Source organism: Euprymna scolopes, chromosome 29 (assembly GCF_053919585.1).
Source record: "Euprymna scolopes isolate OS-2025 chromosome 29, ASM5391958v1, whole genome shotgun sequence".
NCBI lineage: Eukaryota > Metazoa > Mollusca > Cephalopoda > Sepiida > Sepiolidae > Euprymna > Euprymna scolopes.
This window is the reverse complement of record NC_136510.1, coordinates 95,454,076-95,468,978: the sequence shown is the minus strand read 5'-3', so window position 1 is coordinate 95,468,978 and position 14,903 is coordinate 95,454,076. Positions and strand designations below refer to the sequence as shown.

The 14,903-nt window shown below is 36.4% G+C and overlaps 1 protein-coding gene across 2 annotated transcripts in view; it reads right to left on the bottom strand.

Moving 5' to 3' along the window:
• Positions 1–12,439, bottom strand: part of LOC145252784 (crystallin J1A-like) — a 624,153-nt gene extending 611,714 nt beyond the window's left edge. For both annotated transcript variants that reach the window (XM_080112726.1, XM_080112727.1), the window contains exon 1: positions 12,288–12,439. In XM_080112726.1, coding sequence (XP_079968852.1) covers positions 12,288–12,351 — 64 coding nt within the window. In that variant the 5' untranslated portion in view covers positions 12,352–12,439. The remainder of the gene's footprint in view (positions 1–12,287) is intronic.
• Between the last annotated feature and the right edge of the window lie 2,464 nt (positions 12,440–14,903).

Here is a 14,903-nt window from a genome sequence, read left to right as displayed (position 1 = left end):
AATTGCGAATTACTTAAGACCTCTATCCAGTCATGGCTGATGGAACAAGAATATGCTACCCCCATAAAGTACATAAACAGTTCTGTTTGAAATTCTGTTCAAATTTTCCCAAGTTCGACAGAAACATTCCCAGGGTTCGAAAAGATACACTGAAAAAAGGTCGGGGATTACATCGACCGAAACGTTGTGGAAAAAAACAACCAAGATGGGAACAGTAGTTCAGTGAATCCAAATAATATGAATACTTCAATGTTCATATAAAGAAAAAACGAAAAAAAATTTAATAAATAGATAAAAAAAATAATTTTTCTATCATTTGTCGGATTTTTCCATCTGATAAGAGATAGTGTTGTACGACACTTCAAACAATTTGAAGAAAAATAAGTGAAGCATACATGGTCCCCCGTGAGTTCAACATTTGCCCCTCCCCCATTTAGCCCCAAAAGCCTCCAGGGGGATGTCAAATCCTGGTGAAAATGAACAAACGGTGCAGTTTTAAGCCTAAACATATGTAAATTTGAGCTCTGCACCATACAAAAAAAAAATGACTAAGTCCATCATTTGCCGCCCCCTCTCATTTAGCTCCAAAAGTCCCCAAGGCCTTAATATATTTAAATTTGAGTTCAGCACCATGCAAAACTGCTAAATAAACATACACAGAAAATTTTGGACAAATGTGGTAAAATAATCCCAAAAATGGAGTACTTTTATTTATCCTAAAAGAGCCCTTGAGGCACACCCAAGGGTTATCGCAAAGTATAGAAAAACAAAATTATATAGAAATCAGTTATTTACAACTTTTCAAAGTTTTATAAAAATCCAAGGCATCAATTTTTTTAATAAGGCACAAAAGTGTCAATTTTAGCCATTTTAACCTAGAAGACACCCCTGAGGGGTGGGGGACAACCAGAGTTTTCCTGGAAAATCCGTTCTGTTATTTTTACTCATATCATGTTTAATGTTTGTGCAAAATTTCAAAAGATTCCAAGGCGTAGTCATTAAGAAAAGTGCGGACAGACGAACGGATGAATGGGCAAGGGTGAATTTACAGGTTCACCCTCCTTTTGTTGGGGGTCCAAAAAGAACCCAATCTCGAAAGGAAAAAAAATGGTAAAGTTTGTGGCAGTTTTTTTTAATGTTCCTTTCAACTTGCAGACATATTTTTAGTGGTTTTATGCATGCGCAAATTTAAACCAGTGGTTTAATTAAAAATTTTCTTATTTATCTGTCGAGTCAGCTCAAATGGTAGGGAACGTGGCTGGAGTGCTAAATGTTTTGGTTTTGAGTCTAGATGATGACACCCAAGTCTTTTGAAATCAGCACTATATATATATATATATATATATATATATATATATATAAAATATTCAATAGAGAATTTGTTCTGTAATAATATATATGAAATCTGCATGAATGAAAATATATTGTAAGCATATTTTGCGTGTGTCTGCCCTTCTCCATTTTCTCAAAAGCATCTTATTTGAGACGCAAGATCACAGAGCAACACACTGCAGGTCAAATGATTGCATTTTTTGTGGACCGTTCTTAGACTATAACAACAGTTGCTAAGATGCCAAAATTGGAAAAAAATTTGGAACTTGGCAGGTGTAAGTCGTCTTAAATTGCTCTTGTACGCATACGCAAATATACATTTACATGTTCAATTTGGTTTTATTTTTAACTATTTCTTATCCATCTGAGAATAGCTCAAACAGTAACGTCTAAGGCTGAAGCGCTGAGTGTTTTGATTTCAATTCTAGCCGATGGCACCTAAATCATATTTTTTTTGTAGTTTTTGTATTTTACAACTGGGCAACGCCAGGTTCCCTGCTAATCTGCCGATAAAAATGTTTATAAGTCTTGTGTAAGATATTTTTCTTGATCAAATGAAAGACTAAATATATATTCTTTTTATTACATTTTCACTCCAAACAAGGCATAGTACCACTCTGATGTAGGGGGCTACTATCTGGGGCATAATTACAGGGGCACTATGTAGGGAGTTTAGCAGCAAGATGTCTTCACATTGCACTTGAATTTCTGCATGAAACAGGAACCTGGAAGTGACTTCCAAAATCTAGCAGTTCTGGGGAAGAAACTATTAGAGTAGAAAACTTTCTGGCATCTGGAGATCTCCATTGTGTAGGGGTGGGATTTTGCTGATTGTCAGGTTTGTCGGGGGTATTTATGGCAAAGGGGGTACAAGGGCTTGTAGTTCATTAGAGCATCCACCATTAAAATACTTGTAAAACAGGCAGTTGGTTGGTTGTTTTTGTTTTACGGCATATCAACCCTTTTCGGGTTATTTAATGCCGGATCCAAAGATTTTGAAGAAAAATTTTTTCAATAGAATATATTTGTTGTTTTCACGTCGGTTTCTATTTAACCCATAGTTGGGTCAGAGTGGACCTGGGAGCAATGGTAATTAAAGGGTGGCTCCACACTCCCCAAAGCCCACAAGCTGGGGCCTCACCACTGGATATAGTTTAAGGTCATATCCATGACCCCCATTGAGGGACTTGTACCCTCTGCAGAGGGGCAGTCGGCGTATTCTAATGCCCCACCGACAGGGCCTTCTAAAACAGGCATAGGAATGCAACATTTTGTCGATGGGACAGAGGCTGAATCCAGTTATTGTCAAAACATGAGGCCTCCTCAAGACGAGAGCTATTCATTTCAATTGATGCCAGATGAGGATCAGAACATTGATGATGTAAAGATAGAAGCTTGGTTTTAGATGCATTAAAAGTAACCAGCCACCTCTTTCCCCATTGTACCACATGCTCAAGATCAGAGGAGAGAGAATCAGAAAGAATTTGGTGGTTTATGGTCTTTGATGTGTTACTATAGATGGTAGTGTCATCAGTATAAATGTCTACGAATGATGTAAGGATGTGATTTAATGCCAACTCCAGTTATTTTAAAAATAGTATTCATGTTGCATCCAGTTATTTTCTAGAAGGTTTTTATTCGTCAAGCTCTTTGTATTTTCAATTGCTCGTTTATAGTGTTTGGTTTGGTTGTTTTATAGTGGATTTTATCGTTTTTGTTCTCTGGCTTGCAAAACATGAATAAGTTTTGCAATAGGAGAAGGAAAAGGATTACAATACAAATGTTTGGTACATTTTAAGTTAGGAAACCAGTCAGAAAGTGGGGGAGATAAGGGAAACGAGAAGAAGGAAAAGGAGGAAAATGTGGGTTGTTGTTTTTGGTTTTGCAGAACATAATTAAGTTTTACAAAAGGAAGTAGGAAAACAAAAAAACATCAATGTTAGGTGTATTTCGTCTCAGGAAACCAATATCTTCAGACAGCCTGATCTGGTAGCACTAGAATTGTATTTTAATTGTCATCCATGCTTAGGATTTATTATTCAACCTTGCACAAGAACCCGTGATATAACAGATAAAGTACTTGGTAAAATTCAGTTGTAAATTCCCGAGTTTGGCAAGATACACCTGAAGAAGGTCGGCTCTTATATGAGGTAGGAATCACATGTTCGTATTGGACATGAGTGATCTCGGCGATGAGAAAAAAGGGCAGGTTAGATTCACTTATGTAAATGAAATATTTAATATACATACAATTATTTTAAACAGGGAAGTTTAAATAAATAAATGCCTGCTTTTACGAATTTATAATTTTATTCTTTTATTTTCATATACACAAGTAACAGCTTGGGACGATTAATCAGAACCAGAATCGGGAATCGGAAAAAAAATCGGAGCTTTTTGGGATATCGGAATTGGAAAAATCTGAGCCTATTTCCCGATGACAAAACTAATTCCTTAAATTATCTTTTTTATTTGATTTTGGTTTAAGAAACATCGTCCACTGCTCGTAGTAATAATAAAATAAATATATACTGATTTTAAACTTCCAGTGAGACTAAAATCTCTCGATTACCCCCTCACAAGTGTGTTTTTATGTTTGAGAAAATATAGGCACATTTAGGATGTGTTTTTACGGTAATCGGGTTAAATAACACTTTTATAGTTAAATATTTAGAGATTAACAAAGACTCGGAATCAGGAATTTAGTACGGAATCGGTGATTATATTGGAATTGTCCTATCACTAGTATATATTTTAAAAAGAAAATTCTTTGGAAATTTGTAAAATCATAAATACTTGAAGCACAGTACACACACATTTGCCAGCAGTGATAATGGTGGTAAGGCCTGAAACTATAGCTGTAAAATATTTTCTCTAAACAATCGAATATAGAAAATTCATTTGTCTAAATACATACCAAAACAAGATGGCTACCCAAGATCAAGACTTAATGACCAAAGAAAATGAGCGGTCTAAACAGCGATAAACAAGTGCAGGTTGAGAGCCACCCGACATCCAACTATAAGGTTCTGCTACAGAATGCGACACAATGCAGCGTGTAAATATCTCCACTGGACCATCTGTAAAAAAGTTTAATATCGACTGCGGCAGCAAGTCCTGGGAACATTTACCAGAAAAAAACAGTTGGAAATAAGTCATGCACCATTCACTATGACTATGCAATTCCTGCAGCTATGTACCTAGAAAGCGATGCAATTAAACCTGACATAGTGATCTGGAACAAAAAGGAGAAAGAAGCAACCTTAGTAGAAGTTCGTGTCTCCAATGATGCTGGGGTAAACAGAGCCGAGAGGGGAAAAGATAACGAAATACCAAGGTCTTATGTATGATATGTAAAGAAATTGGAATCTTAGGAAGATCTCCATCATTTCACTAATTATAGGAACAAACGGATTCATGAAAAAGAAAAAAAAAAACTACCTATAAAATATACCCGGTGAACCAAGTGCAAGGAAGATATAAGCAATTGCTCTTAAAGGGACAGTTAAAACCTTAAAAAGATCTCTCGGTTGGGATGCATGTGATGGTGGGTGAATGTCTAACATCCGGCAGGATACGCCATCCCCAGCTTGGATAAGATGTTAAAATAAATAATAATAAAAAAAAAGGTGCTAATGCACTTACTGATCCGCGCTAAGGTTAAAGTACAGAATAGGTACAAAACACCCTCCCCTCCCCATGTTAAGAATGGCTTTTTGAATAATATCATTTCAGCACGGATCAATAAGTGAACTAGTACAAAAAAAAAATAAATAAATAATGGAGACTTATAGAGATTTAGTTTTATGAGGTGCGTGTTTTTTCCTTAATGCTACAGTAAAACAGTGCCAACAAATAAACCGATATATTTTATTTGCATTTTCAACAAAGCGATATAAACATGACGCAAGTTCATTTGCTTCTCACTACCAAATGAAATTAATTTGTCAGTGAATGAAAATCGAGATTAACTTTTATGACTTTGAAATAAATAATAATATATATATATATATATATATATATATATATATATATATATATATATATATATATTGTCTTTATTTAACAATTAAGTTTTATGAGGAAAATAAAAATCGAATAAAAGTGTAAAAAGAAACATTTAATATCCTCGAAAATCTTTCTGTTAAACTCGGGAATCTGCACAGAATTTCGAACGGAACTCTTTATTTAATCCACGGGTGTAGTATGTTCTTGTTCTGTCACCTATTACCGGGTAAAACTCCAAAGTAATTCGCAATTGTATTTTGGGTGTCAGCCACACTGAGGATCGAACCTTCAACCCCCAGAAGAGGGTCACTTTTACAACTGAATTTTACCAAGTATTCTATCCACAGCACCATGGGTTATATCTACTAAAACGTGAAAATAGCACTCAGAATGAGACCAGTAGTGTGAATACCGAATGGAAGACTTATTTAATTTGTTGCTAACATTTGCTGCAGAAAATAGTTAGATTATACTGCCGCTCCAGAAAATATCTGACTTCTGGCGTAAAGCTTATGTATGGAAAATTGGGGAAAACTGCATTATTTTTAGATGCAAAGACCGTGATCGTGAAGATTACAGGAATAAAGGACATAACGCAGATCGCTTATTTTCGTAACATCGGCCATACTGTTAGCCGATATTGATAGACTTCTTTTATTAAAAACACAATAATAGTTGTTCTACTCGCTGAATTTTCGTAATTTTTGGATATATTACTATTTTCAACATGAAAAGTAATCTCCTTTACTCATCCCAATGCACTGAGTAACCGTCTGTCTTGTAACGTCACCTGTTTAACATCTGAACAGCGAAAGCTCTCTCCCCACACCTCTAAGCGACCTGCTTTATATTACATTCACCTACGTGAATCTCGTGAGATCACATGAGACCGTTTCTGTTAAATATCACAGACGCCATCTTGCTTTTTCTTTTCCCTGTCCAACGCGCATGACAGGCAGACACGTGGGCGCTTCACAGGTAGGTCGTGTGCATGTCCGTTTCTATTTTCCCCACAAAGGACATTAAAAAAAAAAAAAATCAATCTGTTGCTTCTCTTTGAACGAGCACCTGTTTAACTAAAACAAAATAATATTTATCGCTTGTACACAATTTTAATCGCATAATTATCAGGAAACTAAACTGCGATTTTACCAAAGTTTTAATAAATTAGTATACAATTGTTTTTAGCTATTATCGTCGATAGTAAGGATTGGACCAACTACCAGAAGATTTACTGAGGGCTTATTGTAAACCAACGCCTATAACCATTAGGCCGTATATCCATAACGTTTTCTGGAGGTTAAAGGTTCAATCCGTACTGCAGAATACTAACTAAGAATAACAATTTTTTTCTATCCGTTTATGGCTGACGGAATGAGAACAATCTACTTCCATGGATAAAAAAAATGTCTGAATGTCATTTGTCAAAAAATGTACGTGTGCAACATAGTGCATTATTTTTTTTTTTTGCATGGAGGTCACCACTTATCAAGGCCCGGAATCCACTCGGGGATGAGGGTTATTGCGTGTACAGTAATCAATGAGATAGTGTCATAGTAATCGTTAGTATTGGTGATTTGATAAAGTGTCTTACTTAAGGGGGCGGTTTATCAGGAATTTGTTTATGTTGGACTTGAAGACATTCAAGTTGTAGTCAGGTGGGAAATAGGCAGACGGAAGAGAGTTCCACAGGCGTGCACTTCTAAGAAAGAAGCTTTGTTTATGGAATCTATGTTTTGATTTTGGCACAGATAAAGAGTGGGGAAAATTATTGACAGTGGCTTCAGCTAGACAGGTGTTTTTCGTGAAAGATTGGCGAGGGGGGGGAACAAGAGATTGGAGCTCAGATGAGCACTTGCCATGAAAATAATGATAAAACAAAGAAGTGCATGTGGGAAAATATCAGCAGATTAGCAGCAGCAGCAGCAGCGGCTGAAAAACGTGCATATGCAAATTAAGAAGTGTGCGCAAGAAGAAAAAGGAGAAAAGAATGCACCACGTGGTCGGGAGAAAAAAAGTGCGCGTCAAAGAAAATGGACATGAAAAGTTGAGGACGAGAATGGGCCGGCTGTGGCTGACATGTTACAGGGAAAGGCTGTCCCTTTTCCATGTAAATAAGAAGAATATTAAATAAGTGGAAACGAGATTGGGATAAGCCTAGAATCGAACCCTGTAGGCAAAGTTAAGAAATGGAATGTTAGAAATTAAGGCTATTGTTAATTCTTTTAGAAATCTGAATATTAAATATGCCAGTAAAAGAATGAACAATGAAAATTAAAACTATATTGTTAAAAAATAGGTTAGGTTAAAAAATAATGTTAGGAGAGGATTCTTTTGTTTGCAGAAGTGTGTTTTGGACAAACACATGCATAATCACGTGAAATTAGTCACGTTTGAAAAACACACTTCTGACGTCATAGACAAAGGACAATTCTCCATATAGTTCTATGGGTTCGTCAGTCAGTTAGGGTTAGTCGGTTAGAGAGAGAGTTGAGAGTCAGTCAGTTGGCAGTCAGTGGTCAGTTAATCCCTTAGAGGCGAAAGGGTAGAAGATTAACCATGTAGATACAAGTGAATTCCTGACGTCATTCGACCAGTCGATCCGATAAATAAAGACGTCATCACCATGTTTTGTACGTGTTGTCTCGTGTCGTCATTCAGTTACAACAGAAAAGGTAATTGTTATTATTATCTATAATGAACGTTGTGTAACCCTTTGGGGATTATGCATCTCCCCTCCTCTGTGTAAGAACTCCAGTCAGAATATATATATGAAGTCCCAAGCATCCCAGAACTGTATACGTCTTCTCTCCCTCATCATCATCTTTGTATTCTGTTATACATGCCATTGTTATATCCGTTATATGTATTGTCTCAATATGAATTTCCCGTCATAGCTCTTTAATATGAAACCTCACTATACAAAAACGCAGTTGGAGGAAGGAGAAATGAAAACCAGACTAGATGGACATGTGGCAGTGAGACACATTTTAAGTAGTGTCTAGATGAAAGAGTAACGGTAACAAATGCTCATGTTAAAAAAAAAATAAAAAAATCAAGCAGCGCGTGCGTAGTCCCCTTTCGATGCCGCATGTAAGATGACGCCATAAAAAATAGTAAAGAAATTATGAATGTGAGAAGTGTGAAGGGCCAACGTTGCCTTTTGAGCCCCTAGGAACGCAACAGGAATTTCCACAAAAAAATTATTTAACTGTGCACATCTATTTCATGAAATACAATTTGTGGTAAAATTTCAGGCAAAACTAATGGACGGTTATCTGGAAATCGTCCGGACTAAGCGACACACAGATGGCACTGAAAACATAGGCCCCTCTCCGATAAATCGGGGGACGAAAAAGAAAACCCGAGTCGCATTTATTTATTTTTGTTCTTTTTCAATGGTGTTGGGTGGCATGGGGGTCTGAGAAAGCTAGAACTGTAACGAACATGGTCCAAGCGTAATGGCTGCGTTACATGTGATATTGAACAAAACAAATAGTGTTACATAATTTGTGAAAGTAATTTTGTGGAATGAACTGGATTCGAACAAGGAACACCAAATCTGTCAGTCTGTGTCGTTAACCAGTTGACCACAGTCATCTCCCATTATAAACGTTGATTTTGAATTATAAAACTTTTTTGTGACCAACATCATGGATTTAGGCAAGCCTGTTCTAATGTGGATATTCTAGCGGTCATCTTTGGACAAGATTGGTAAAAAGTCTATAAGTGAATTAACTAAGAAGAGGAAGGCCCTGAAACGAACTGTATTCTCTCCTGATGACCCGACATTAACTGAAAGCAGAAATGGAATACTTTACAAGTGAAAACAGCTGGACAACACAATTACTAGCCTTCAAAGTGAGCTGTTTCTTTCAAAACGCTATGTCTCCTGTTGTCCGCTTGCTTCATTTCTGCTATTGTTCCGGTAGAAATTTTTTATTTTATAGGTGTACCACAAGAGGGGTGAATCCTTCGACATTTATTTTTCCTGATTTCCATAAATGACCACTTTTATGCAATTGTGTCAAAGATGGCTGATTAAATCGTGCTCTATTCTCAACATACGTGCAAAAGACACACATATCAAAAACAATGGCCGAATCCTGAGTAATTGACCTTCAGTCTGAAGTGAAATGGGGGCATAAATGGATGATAACATTTAATGCTACTAAGATAAAGCTCCTTTCCTTTAACAATTATAAGAAACGTTTCCAATCACTGATTGCCATGGCCGATAGCATTCTACCCGAGAGTCCATCATTCAATCTCTTCAGTCTAAAATTCACAGGTATAATGAATTGAAACAATTACATAGACATTAACAAGGCTGCAAGGATGGTGGGTTCCCTCTATTGTACAAGAAATCTTCATACATGTACCAATATCCTTATTCTCTACAAAGCTATCATTCACCTATGCATGGAGGGTTGTTGCATCATCTGTGATGGTGGATTCTAGGCGCTGTATGTGCTTTCCGCTTATCTCAGTATTGTTTCCAGTCGTCCTGAACCTCCACTTGCCACAGGTATTCAACAATGTCGAATCAGGAGAAGTGTGGTTGGAGATTGTGCAACTCTTGCTGCAAACATTTCACGTGTAGGCACCCTTACTGTGGGTATTCATAGTCTGTCAAGACTGAAGGAAGCCTTCTTTGTGCTGGTGCACCAACCACTAGCCCCTCCCTCTTAGATCCTCTAATAGGTGTTTCACTGTCTACCAACCTCCAACCCCTGTCCCATCGCCACAGTGTTGCATTCTTGTGTTTGTTATACAAGTACTTTAATGGAATCAATCAATGAGGAATCCCTCCCTGGACTTTAGCCATCCAATTCTGTCCCGAGCTATCTGCTGCCATGTGGGACCCATGTGTTGTATCAGGTCATCCCTCCATCTCGTTCTTGGTCTACCTTTTGACATCTTATGTTCACAAGGTGTTCATTCCGTTGTTCTGATGGACCATCTGTTGTCATGTTGTCTGGCTATGTGCCCTGCCCATCTGTGTTTGGATGTTTCGATGGCAGTATTGATGTCAATAACTCTTGTTTGTTGGCGGATCCAGATGTTTGTCTTTCTGTCTTGTAGACTTATGCCTAACATTATCCTCTCCATCTTCCTTTATGCTACTGCCAAGATTTCACTTTGGCGAGTTGTCAGGGCCTATGTTTCACTACTGTAGATCATCACAGGTAGTAGATACTCATTGAAGATCTTTCCTTTGATTGACATATTTGCTTTTCAGCTTCTCATGATATTCTCCACTTTCACAAAAGCTGCCCATCCCAATGCTATAATGGAATATGCATCTGTAAACTTGCTGCATTCGTAACCGACCTGACAATCAGCAAAATCCCACCCCTTCACTGTAGAGGTCCTCATATGCCAAACACTTTCTACTTTTATAGCTTCTTTCTTTGAAGCGCTAGTCAGTGGAATTCCTACCCTGCCTCCAGTTTCCCTGGCTGTAACCACATGCACAAATTCAAATGTAATGTGAACAAACATCTTGTTACACAACTTTCCACTGAGGATGCCCCTTGTATGTATGGCCCTTAATTCACAGTAGCTCATTACATCTCAGTGGCAATGTGCCTTGTTTGAGGTGAATAAAAGAAATTAAAAAAAAAAAAAAAAATGACAAAACGGGGGGAAAAAATTAAATTATTTCCGTCCTGAGTTTTTTTTAATTAAAACTATTTCATGAAAATAAGTTTTTTTTTCTTTTTCATTTCGCAAATCTATCAATTTGATTTTTAAACATTGTAATAACGTTATTTAGAAACTCATTCTTAACATGGGGAAGAGGGCTTGAAGAAAAAAAAGGAAAAAAAGCAAAACAAAAAAAAAACTATTCAGTACTTTCACCTAACAACTCAATAAACGAAAGATGCCGTAAAAACTGAATTTGGTACTAGTGGACTTATTGATCCGTGCTGAAAAAATAACGTTATTATTTAAAAAGCCATTCTTAACATGGGGCATGGGAGGGTGTTTTACTTTAACCTTACAATTGAATAAAAAAAAAACAATATCATAAAACTTTAATTAAACTTGGAAATACGATTTGAAAAATAGCGCAGACCTAGCACCCTGAATTTAACTTGCAAATCCTAAAAAAAAAAAAAAAAAAAGTGTGGTCTGTAATCTGCATCAAATATACTTATGGCTATATTTATGGCGATACTTATGCAGAGAAAATATTATGCTGAAAGAACATTTAGAAAGCCATTCTTAACATTGGGAGAGTAGAGTTTTGTAATTATTCTGTACTTCCATCTTACAATTTAATAAACAAAAGATACCTTAAAACTTGAATTTTACTTGAAAATATTATATATATATATATATATATATATATATATATATATATATATATATATATCACAGTCCCTTCTCCGCATAAGTACCCTTATATCAATTAAGCTACAAAGTCTTTTTTTCCACATTTCATTCACACCAGAAAAGATGTATTCAACGTGAGTATAATGAAACCGGTAAAAGTTCATTTACAATCTACGAAACTTAAAAAGGTAAATTTTTATTGCTTATTTACTTAGTTGGTGAAGGTGCAGAATAATTAACAAAGTCCCGTCCTCCTCCACATATTAAGAATGGATTTCTAAATAATAGCATTATTTTGTTGCTTTGTTAACTATTCTGTGCCTTCACCCACTGGGTTTCTCCTGTTTATTGCATTTGCCAACGTCGAAATTTATATTTGTAAATAAGTATATAATCCCCCCCCCGTCAAATTATGTCAGTAAACAGGAAAATAAAGCTTCACAAAGTTAAAAAAAAACAAAACAAAACAAAACAGACACACACTAGGAATAAGAAGTTAGAACGCAAAATCGATTTTCTATAATGCTTAATTAATATAAAAAAATTAAAATATATTCATCAACAATAGAAATTGTGACATTAAAAAAAAAACCCAAAAAACTTACCAGCCGCATCGGCGACCAAACCACCGATAACAGCTCCGATTCTTCTTTCAGCTACGGTGGCCATGCTTAAATCTGCCCTCGTTTTTTCTCCTAAGAAGCATATAAATACAAAGGGAAATAACTCTAATTTGCAAACGAATTAAAGGGAAGTAACTCTTTCTTAAATTAAAACCATATTAACCTGTTCCAGGGTCTGATTTGAAAGCATTAGACTCCCGTTTGTCGAGATTAGATGTAGCTTCTTCAGATTAAGAACGAAAATCGAAACATTGAATTTCAATTGAAAAACCAGTTGTATTTACTTAATTGTCATTCATGTCGAATTAGAAAAAAAAAAAAAAAATGAAAAAATACATAAATAACGAAAAATGATAAAGTAAAAAAAAATTGGCAAAGGTTAGGTTTTGTGTAGAACCTAAACTGCATATCTGCCGATAATTAATTATTAAAATAGTTTCCGAAAAAAATTGCAAGTTATACTTAAAATTATAAGAAGAATAGGTCTTATAGCAAAAGGGGAGGTAACTGCAATCTATCGTGTTACATTTCCCCCAAAAATGATGGCCTCTCACTGGATCGTGAAATCGTGAAAGTACATGTTTTATGTAATCATCATGAGTTGCATTTTCTGCTTGGTATTGATTGCAAACCCATGTGACGTTTTTCTCATCATTTCTTCCGATCCAAGGCAAGTTGATTGATGGACGCCTAACTGTTGAGAGATGTTCAATCAAAAAACAGTGTCTCTCCACCTTTTCCTTAGCTTTCTTCTGCCTCTTTTGCCTTCTAACATATCCTCAAAGCATAACTTTGACATGGCCGGTGGTTGATCGTTTGACATGGCCGGTGGTTGATCGTTTGACATGGGCAGTGGTTGATCGTTTGACATGGGCAGTGGTTGATCGTTTGACATGGGCAGTGGTTGATCGTTTGACATGGCCAGTGGGTGATCGTTTGACATGGACAGTGGTTGATCGTTTGACATGGGCAGTGGTTGATCGTTTGACATGGGCAGTGGTTGATCGTTTGACATGGACAGTGGTTGATCGTTTGACATGGCCAGTGGTTGATCGTTTGACATGGCCGGTGGTTGATCGTTTGACATGGGCAGTGGTTGATCGTTTGACATGGGCAGTGGTTGATCGTTTGACATGGGCAGTGGTTGATCGTTTGACATGGGCAGTGGTTGATCGTTTGACATGGCCAGTGGGTGATCGTTTGACATGGACAGTGGTTGATCGTTTGACATGGCCCAAAAGTTTAAGTTTTACATTTGGATTTTATCAAATAGAAGGAGTTGGAAAGTAGTTTGTTGGAGGGTAGATTTTTTTTTTTCGATCAAACGATGTCCCGTAATGAAACGCATTGCGTGATTTTGTAACACCTCAATGCGATTGGCTGGTTGTTTAGTCGTGCAGTTCTTAGAAGGAAGCTTTGTTCATGGAATCTACGTTTTGATTTAGGCACGGATAAAGAGTGGGGAAAATTATTGACAGTTTGACCAAGGGTGGATATATATATATATATATTTTTTCGATCAGGCGATGTTCTGTAATGAAACACAATACATGACTTTGAAACGCAACAATGCGATTGGCTGGTTGTTTATTCCATGTGATACAATCAAGTCCATATGAAATTACTGGAGGACATGAATTAAATAAACTTTTACTTTAGCAGTTTTCTGCACACTTTTTGATTTTAGAATGGTGCATAACTTTGACATGGCCAGTGGGTGATCGTTTGACATGGCCAAAAATTTTAAGGGTTTTACTTTTGACTTTATAAAATAGAGGGGGTAGGGAAGTAGTTTGACGGAGGGTGAATATTTTGTTTTTTCGATCAGAATTTTTGTAATAATGTAGTAATATGTTACTAATTTCAACCTAACAATGAAATAGATTTTATTTGTTTTTAGTGGAAGTTGATATAAAAATTAAATAGATAACATTGGGTTTTAATTGAAATTCAAAATTCCGCCTTTCGATTTATGTTCTTATTCAGAAGAAGCACTGATAAGGTATAGTCTGGCTCGGTCCTAGAAGATGAACCTTTTCATGCATTATTTCCTATTTCAGTACGAGGTTAGTTTATTGCTAGACGCCTGAAGCACCCTTATCTGGGATTGTCGATGGGTCCGTTCTCAGTTATATATTTTTTTGTACCCAACCAGTATTTACCTCTGTTAAACCGTTCTTGTGTAACACTTGCTGCTGTTGAAAGCACTCCTCACTCCATCCTCTTTCCCACTTGAGAGATGTTGTGAGTCTATCTCCTCTGTGATCTCCCTTGGGTGTAGCCCTGTTTTCAAATATCATTATGATAATAATATATGATCATTGTTATAATGGTGTGAGAAAGAAAGTTGTAGTAATTTCATCGTGCAGCGGTTCTTCACTGAAGAAAGAAATGCGTGAAACGTTACATAAAAAAAGGGGAACATTCAAAAGAAACAGAGCAAAAAAAAAAAAGAAAAACATTGTCTGCCAAGAAGTTCTGAACTGGAGGAGTAAATTGAAAATTGTCTTATGATTTGTATTGAACTATGTAGCACAATATTACTTCCTGAATATTTATCAGCACTTATTAATTTATCTCATTTGGGCCAGTTCTATA